This window comes from Cyprinus carpio, chromosome A20, assembly GCF_018340385.1.
Source record: "Cyprinus carpio isolate SPL01 chromosome A20, ASM1834038v1, whole genome shotgun sequence".
Taxonomy (NCBI): Eukaryota; Metazoa; Chordata; class Actinopteri; order Cypriniformes; family Cyprinidae; genus Cyprinus; species Cyprinus carpio.
The window spans coordinates 5,693,050-5,701,899 of NC_056591.1; the positions used below are offsets into that span (position 1 = coordinate 5,693,050).

Consider the following 8,850-nt stretch of genomic DNA (forward strand, 5'->3'; position numbering starts at 1 on the left):
TATATATATATATATATATTATATATATATATATATATATATATCAAATTATGCTGATATTTTACAGTCAAAAATTCAAAAAGTCAAATTTGAACGATTTTATTACAATAATAAATCTGTGTGAGTAAACTCTTAAATTATTTACTTATATAGGCTGCCAAATTATGCTGATAATAATATATATATATATATATATATATATATATATATATATATATATATATATATATATATATATATATATATATATAGCCAACACACACCCACACACATTTTAATATTTTTAAATATTAAATGTAAAATTATTTTTAATAGTAAATGTAGCCTATAAACGATTTTATTACCGTAAATATATTTAAATTTAATCTATTATTTAATAATAATAATAATAATAATAATAATAATAATAATAATAATAATAATAATAAATAAACCACTATTTATTTATTTAAACTACTAAGTATTTTAAATAAATAAACTACTGGTAGACGCTTGTCTGCAGGATGTTGAACTGTTTGTATGTGAGCGCCCTCTTGAGGACAGATGGCGCACAGACAACCACCACATATTTATCATGCAATAATACACATTTCACTCTAAGTGGGTCCCGTTTCATTTATTGCGCAAATGAAGGGTGTTGTTTACACATTTAACATGTTTCAAATGTGTACAAGAGCACTGACAAAGACAAGGACATATAGAATTCTCTGCTACACATATATTATGAAATATAAATTGGATATAAAAAAACAATATAACACATAGGAGACAACAAAATGATAGCATGAGGACGACAGCAGAAAACAGAATGCATCACACACCAACACCAAACAGGGTGTCCGACTCGATGCGGAAAACACCCTCTGGCCTCTCATGACATGCAGCTCCTGCTACTGCTGGTCACAATCACAACACAGACAAAGCTGACTGTTATTACAACACAGAGAAGACGGAGATGGCCTTGACAGAACAACAAAAATGTGTTATTCACACACCGATCGCATTCACATGGATAAACACTGTGTTCACAGTGAAATGAAACAGCTTGTAGCATCTAAAAAGCAGATAAAAGCAGCCTCCTCCTGTGATCAGAACTGAGCATCAAGCCATTCATGAGTATATCATCTCTATGTGTTATTTTAGTTGAATTAATTTACCACTGTTAAATTAAAGATTATCATGTGGGCAATCATAATCTGAAACACCAATAAATATGTAAAATATTAAATAAGTAAAAAAATAAATAAATAAATCAGTTATATAAAAATGTGTGTACACACACACACTGCATATTCAAATAATATAATCATATTATTTTGAGAGTTAAAATAAATGAGAAATAGTGAGAAAAGAAATAGTGCTTCCAATAAGCTACATGAAGTGCTAAACCTGCATTACATTAATAAATATCACCCAAAAATAACCCTAACTCTTATAAATGCCACTTCACAATGTGAAGATATGTATAAAGAGAGAGAGAGAGAGAGAGAGAGAGAGAGAGAAATATACATTATAATCTGAAACAGTAATGTTAGGGTATAGCTTGCAGAACAAACACAATGAAAAAAAGATTTTTAATCATTAGTCAGCAGCTATACTCACATTCATTTCAATGTGATGCATTACTTCAAAGGAGGCAATTTGTTCTAGTTTTGCCAAAAAATAATATATATATATATATATATAGAGAGAGAGAGAGAGACACCTGCAGAGAGAGAGAGAGAGATAATATATATATATATAAAAAAATGACACAACAAAAAAACAAACACAATTTCAGTAGGATTAGACAGAAGAGGATCAGCCACCTGCTGTCTGTATCACCCTGTGCTTACTGTAGAAAGGGCAAGTCAGACAGAACAGCAGGACACACCACATTACAACTGCTTGAAATGCTCAATGGCTTGCAAACATTATGAAAAAAACAAAACAAAAAACAAATATGAGTCCAATCTGCAGGTGAAGAGAAAGCTGAACAAAATGCCCTATACTCCAAAACAGAATCTGAATTAGATGAGAAGTTACACTTTCAAATATCCAGCGACCAGATGATTAAAAGCTACTTTTTAACTTTTATTTGCAGGCCATCAGAAACACCTCTAAATCTGCTTCAGAGCCAGCTGTGGGGATAAAGAAAAATGTGATGCTTTATTTTATTTAAATATTATTCATTGAAATGGTTACTAGTTATATACAAGTTTTGTTTTTGATTTTTATTGATATATGGTTTGTTAGGATGGGACAATATTTGGCCGAGATACAACTATTAGAAAATCTGGAATCTGAGGGTGCAAAAAAATCTAATTATTAAGAAAATCGCCAAATGAAGTTCTTAGCAATGCATATTACTAAATATAATCCATATATATAATATATATATATATATATATATATATATATATATATATAAATATATATATATATATATATATATATATATATTTATGGTAGGAACATGATCTTCACTTAATATCCTAATGATTTTTTAGCATAAAAGAAAAATCAATAATTTTGATACATACAATGTATTTTTGGCTATTTTATACTTAAAAAAAAAAAATAAGTATTTAAAAAAAACAAATTTATATTATAAATAAAATTATATTATATTATATTATATTATTATATTATATTATATTATATTATATTATATTATATTATATTATATTATATTATATTATACCGGTTGTTCATGACATTGTGTAGTTTCATGAAGCTTAAACGGTTAATTTCGAGCAAATCAGAGTAGATGTGTGCTCTGATCAGCTCACCTTCTGAGCAGCCTCAGCAAACTGCTTGGCCCCATGCATCAAGTGGCTGGTTTTATCATCGGCCCTCATCAGACGCTCCCCGCGTTCACTCAGAACCTGACTGGCCCTCCGCATCACGTTCCCCATCTTCCTCACCACCGGAGGAGACGGGCTGCTCCTGCTCCTGCTCCTGGATGCTTTAACAGCTGCTGCTGTGGAGTAATCCAGAAACACATGTGAGCATCAGAGGAGGGTCTATGTTTCTGAACTTTTGCTTTAATATAGTGAAATATGCTCACTTCATTTAATGAACATGAAAGAAAATGATACAGAGAGCAGCAGCTTTTGTTTATGGATTGCCATTATATACACTTGAAACTAGTCTAATTAATCGTGAAAAGACAGACATGACAGTCTATGACTAGAACTGAGGTGTGTGGACTGGTGGCTCCAGGGCAGCTTGGCACCTCTCCCATTCATTACACACCATTCATCCATGATCCGCAGTGAAGGCTGGTGCCACTTCACTCATCTCCGCTCCTCCCCCCTCCTCAACGCCTGTCTTTGTGTCCCTGCGCATGCCTTCATCAGAACAAAGTGGCCTCTGAACTAATCGGGCCCTCTTTGCAATGGGACCATTCTCTGCCGCTGCCGAGAGATCTATCAGAGCACTACAAACAACCTCCCGCCGACGGGGCCCACAAAGCACCCTCTCTTCCTGCCTGGACCCTGATTGATCTGACCCACACAACTACACAGACAGGACAGGATGGAAATGAATGCAATTTGCCTAAAAGATGCATATCTAATACACTGTCTAGGGGTCAATGAAATGATGTTAATTTTTTTCGAATAATTGTTAAAAAAAATAATTGAAACTGCAATTCGTATATTTTAAATACATGTCTTCAGTGAGGAGCATGTTGGGTTTTTTATTTTTTAATTATTATTATTTTTGGAGTATAAAAAGAGTAATTATTAATTTTATTATTATAAAAATAAGTATTGTTGAAAATAAATAATAATTTATTTTTATATATTTTTGGAGTATAAAAAGAGTAATTATTATTATTATAAAAATATAAATTTTCTTCTTGAAAATAAACATTTAATTAATAATAATAATATAATAAAAATAATAATAATAATAATAATAATAATAATAATAATAATAATAATCAAGAATGTTTGTCTACCAAGTTATATTATGTATACATAAAAATTCATAATAATTGTAAAATATGTTTAACATAAAAACTGTACAATTTATGTTTAAAATGTAAAATAAATGATTATTAAATATTTGATAAAACATTTTTTTATTATTAAAAAAATAAAATATTGATTAAAATGTGTACACATTTTATACATGATTTCAAGATATTAATTTTTACTTTTTTTTTTTTACTTGATGGTTACACCATTATTCAATTTGAACGTTGGTATAAATGGCATAAATGATTTTCAAACCATATGACACCAAAATTAATTTGGAAAATGCACACAAACACAAAATCCTTCTTACCTTCACGCTGAGGCCGACCCTGGTTTGCAGTCATACTGTTTTTCATTCTGTTCAAAAAAATTTTGCAGCGATAGATGACCATATTAACAGAACAGGCATCTGAAATATGGAGAGAAAAAAAAGAAAACAGGGCTTTGTTTTGTTACAGTTCTTAGGTTCTCCATACACAAAGAGGTCAATACAGTCGTTCATAGCCCACTCACCTCCCATTAGCTTTTGCTGACAGTTGACAAAACTAGTTTGGCTTGGAGCACCAGGGCTCTTCTTGTTCTCCGGAGCTCCTGGTATCTTCTGGTCTCCAGGGGATGCTGGGTTGGCTTGGGCGAGCTTGGTCTCCCAGTAGTTTTGACAAGCATGATAGAGAACCTGCACAAACATGCATTTCTCTGCAGCTGAGCTGGCCACCCATTGATCAGTGGTGCGATCGAACACTAGGTCGAACTCAGGAGTGTCCTAAAAATATTCATTCAGTCAGAATAACAGAATATACTGGCAAATAAAAGCTGCGTTTAGAAGGACGATTACCTTATCGGGGTTGATCCCATTGACCTGCCGCAGCTGCTCCACAGACCACTGGGACCTTTTAGCAAACTGCCTCGTGCCCCGATACCTCTTAACTTTAGTGACGAGGACTTGAGCTGGTCTGCTGTTAGTAACTACATGGAAACATTGATGTCTCCATCAAACTTCAAGAACATCTGACTGCTCAACAAACGATTAATCTAGTAACTAGTTTAGATATTTCCAGCTTATGAAGCGGCACATTACCTGACAGGCAGAGGTAAGTTAAGTAGTCCCTCTTGCGACCTGCATTGAGGAAGGACAGTCCTTTCTTCTTCATCCTCCTCCTCACCTCAATGGCCACCAGTAACTTTTCATCTCTTGGGACAAAGATCTCACGGCTGATGGCTGACTGAATGTTCATCTTCACAATGCCTTGTAAATATTTCCACAAAACATGAACAAACAAATGATTTCTGTGCCCAACAAGGAATGCTGGAGCCAGTTAACAACATCCTAAAACATAACTCATACAAATGATTAAAATTTCTTGTTCAAATCAATGGTTTACATGTCTGTTGTTTCATTAATTGTTTTGTGACAACTTACACGTTTAGTGAGGTATAATTATATATAAGATTTATATATTTGTATACATTATTATTTTATTAAGCAGCACATTGATACTAATAAGAAATGTTTCTCGAGCACCAAATCCACATATTGATGATTTCTGCAAGATCATGTGACACTGAGGACAGTAATAAATTAAATAAAATAAAACTGAATAGTAGCCAAGTTTATGTATCTATACAGAAATTGAGAAATATTCACTCGAGTAATAAGTGTAACAACTAGCCCCACTGTGAGCAACAGAGTAAATAAATATTGTCAAAAAAAATTATTGCCATTTCTTAAAACAAAGAACATCTGAATGTTAAATGTTTTTATTCAAAAAAAATAATAATTGTTTATTTAACAGCTCACCTGTTGCTCTAAAAGGTTTCCAAACACAGAACAACTTTATGAATTCCTAAACCCACACAAATCTCTGAATAAACAGATGAATCAGCACACCTTCTGCTTTCTCTCCCTGTAGCTGTCTTCCTTCCCCGAGCCCTGGATGGAGAGCAGTCCGCGCCTCAAGTCATCTTTACCCCGCATCTAATAACGAGAGACTGCCGCTGGGCGTGTGGAGAGTCCCGGAGAAAACCCGCAGGCTGCGTGCTATATCCTAGCGAGCTGCCTAATGAGAGAGCCCTTTGTAGGGATCACAGACACGTCTGAGTCAGCTGAGCTCAAACATGCCATCTAGTTTAGAGGCCTGTATTTGAGACAGAGCCACACACACAGGCGAAACCTAGCGGATGATCACATGCAGCCCTCCTCGGTTGGTTGGAAGAAGTGATGCTGATTTTATCAACAGCTGAATAAGCTGATATGAAACGAATATTTAAAAGAGATTCATAGGGGACTGCTGATTTATTTATATATTTAATCCTGGAATCACTATAAACAAATATAAACATGAACTGATAAATAGTGATTTTATTTTATTTATTTTTTTTAATCACATTTAGTAATATGATATACAGGTTAGGGTTGATACGTTGATTTTTTTTTTTTTTTTTTAATGTTTTTGAAAGAAGTCTCTTATTACATATAAATAGAACTAAAATAAAATTAAATGCAAAATATAGTAATAAACAGCAATTCCTAGGAGGGTCTTGGAGGCCCTAAAAATATAAAATAATTCAAAATACAAATAGAAAATATAACAGTATCTCAGTGATAGCAAAATAGAACTGCTTCTTTGCCCACGGTGCTGATATGGTGCTTAAGAAACACTTCTTATTAGCCCTTATTGTTTCTGTTAGTTTACTTTATTATTTTTTTATAGCTGAAAACAGTTTCAGAATTTTACTCCAGTCTTCATTGTGGGTTATTATATGAATAAAACTAACACTGAAATCAAATTTAATGTAAAATATAATAATAAACAGAATTTCTAAGGAGGGTCATTGCACCATCAGTGCTCAGGCCCTAAAAATATAAACTAATTCAAAATACTAATAAAAAACTATAACGGTATCTCAATGATACCAAAATATAATTGCTTGTGTCACAGTGCTGATATGGTGCTCAAGAAACATTTAGCCCCTTATTGTTGAAAACAGTTGGATAGAAATCGAATAAAATGAATTAATAAAAAAGGATTCATTTAAAAAATAAAAAACTGACCCAAAACTTTTAAAAGTTCCATTAGCTTTTCTTTTTCTTTTTTTTCTTGTTTTGGAAAATGCATAAGCATAATAACTTAACGCATATAACAAAAAAACTGCCACAAATACTGTATCAGTATTGGGCATATTATCAAAAGAAGATTTACCCTTCTTTTTCAAATGTTATTGTATTGCTGACCTGTTTATTGGGTCACTACCTCCCTACTGAGAACAACAGCTCTAGTGTCCACATTTGATGACTCATTATTTATAGCTAAAACTAAATCACCCCGCAGGGATTAATAAAGTTGTATTCTGTTGTTTTCCATTAATTCTGATCAAGGCCCACATCACACTGTGCTTACAGTTGATCCCTATATTACCTATAAAGTCAGGATTTAAAAGCAATTAACAGAATGAGACAGAGCAGGGGGTCGATATCAATTTTAATGAAAAACACGAGGTTCATAAAAGAGGAACAGCTCTGTGTTCACTGAAGCTAAACATGAACAGTCCAGTTCTGATATATATGCACGCATAATGCAGACGTTTCCCTCGGACCACACGCCTGGTGAAGATCTCACTCTTCAGTTTATTGGCACATTCAAGGGTGAGGTAAGGAGAAATGTTAAGTGCTTTTCTCTTGTCATCGTAAAAGGCATGGGGGTGTCATTTTTCAGAATTACTGTAAACAAATCATACAAAATTAATACAGAAAACATGGACGCAACACAAAAATGATGGTTCTTTCAAAATGGCAACGTCTTTGTGACTATATGGCTCATTAGTGCTATAATCCATTAGAAAACAACTTGACGAGTAACATGTTTGATATGCCGACTGCAGAGAATGCCACATGTGAAAAACGTTAAGTGTTTCAACTTGGACAGAACTAAGAGGAGATCCAGTTGTAGGGAGTTTTTCTAACAGCCTCAGTGGAAAACATTCAGACTTTGTCTTTCATGCATGTTAAAGCAAAAACTCTAATTCGGTGGCGAAGAGTGCATTCAAATGTGCAGTAGATTTCATTGTCTATCATGAGAGTGCAGAGGAGAAACTAATGCCTCAAATGTATCAGAAAGAGAAGAAGGAAAAGGAATGGAAATAGTTCACCGAAAAACCTCCCCCCTGATGTTCCAAACCAGTACGACTTTCTCTCTTTCATGGAAGAATTTCTGAAGAATGTTCTAGTCGATCTTTCCAGTTATAATAAATGGGAACTGAGGCTTTTAAGGTGCAAAACGGATCATGATAGTGGTGCATATAACTATGTTCCAAGTCTTCTGAAGCTAGAAAATATTTTCAGGAACAGACTGAAAGGTCAGTGACAACGTTCTCCTAAAACACTGTGACCGAATCAAAGATTCAGTGAGTTGAGCTCTGGATCAGTCTAATGCATGAACGAATCATTCAGAAAACATATGACTCGGTTAAAGATTCATTCATGAATCAGACATTTCTGCTTCTCTCATGACTCTGGAATGGAGAGCTAGGGCAGATGAAAACATTTTTAGGGAATAATGACTTAATATTTTATTTTTTTTATTCTTCACATTAAATTCAGAGGACTTGGAATATTGTCACTTTTATGAAACTTTATGGTGTTTTGTGTCATTTATTAAGCTTAAAAGCTTCAGTTTCCAAAATGGCTATTATTGTTAATAAAAACGTAAAAATAATAAATAAAAATGTTACTTGAAATAAAATAAACAATAACTGCAATAAAATATAAAATATAAAAAGTAAACTTATTTTATTATAGCTAGTTGCCAAGGCAACTTTTCTTATTTGATTAGTTTAACAAAGTACTACAATTAACTAAAACAGAAATAAAAATTTATAAAAACTGTAT

At 33.1% G+C, this 8,850-nt stretch overlaps 1 protein-coding gene across 5 annotated transcripts; it reads right to left on the reverse strand.

Moving 5' to 3' along the window:
- Positions 1 to 595: 595 nt before the first annotated feature.
- LOC109074463 (syntaxin-binding protein 6-like) lies at positions 596 to 6,010 on the reverse strand. 5 transcript variants are annotated; one of them, XM_042777444.1, is made up of 8 exons: positions 5,854 to 6,010; positions 5,044 to 5,211; positions 4,801 to 4,931; positions 4,479 to 4,728; positions 4,276 to 4,374; positions 2,772 to 2,959; positions 1,603 to 1,646; positions 596 to 1,444 (listed from the first exon to the last, which is right to left on the reverse strand). In XM_042777444.1, the coding sequence occupies exons 2-7, from the start codon at positions 5,198 to 5,200 to the stop codon at positions 1,623 to 1,625; spliced, it is 849 nt and encodes a 282-aa protein (XP_042633378.1). In that variant the 5' UTR covers positions 5,201 to 5,211; positions 5,854 to 6,010; the 3' UTR covers positions 596 to 1,444; positions 1,603 to 1,622. The 5 variants fall into 5 exon arrangements, with proteins under 5 accessions (XP_042633378.1, XP_042633375.1, XP_042633376.1 ...); XM_042777441.1 differs by having other exon boundaries at positions 2,772 to 2,962; XM_042777442.1 differs by having other exon boundaries at positions 2,772 to 2,962; positions 5,764 to 5,958.
- Positions 6,011 to 8,850: the final 2,840 nt, after the last annotated feature.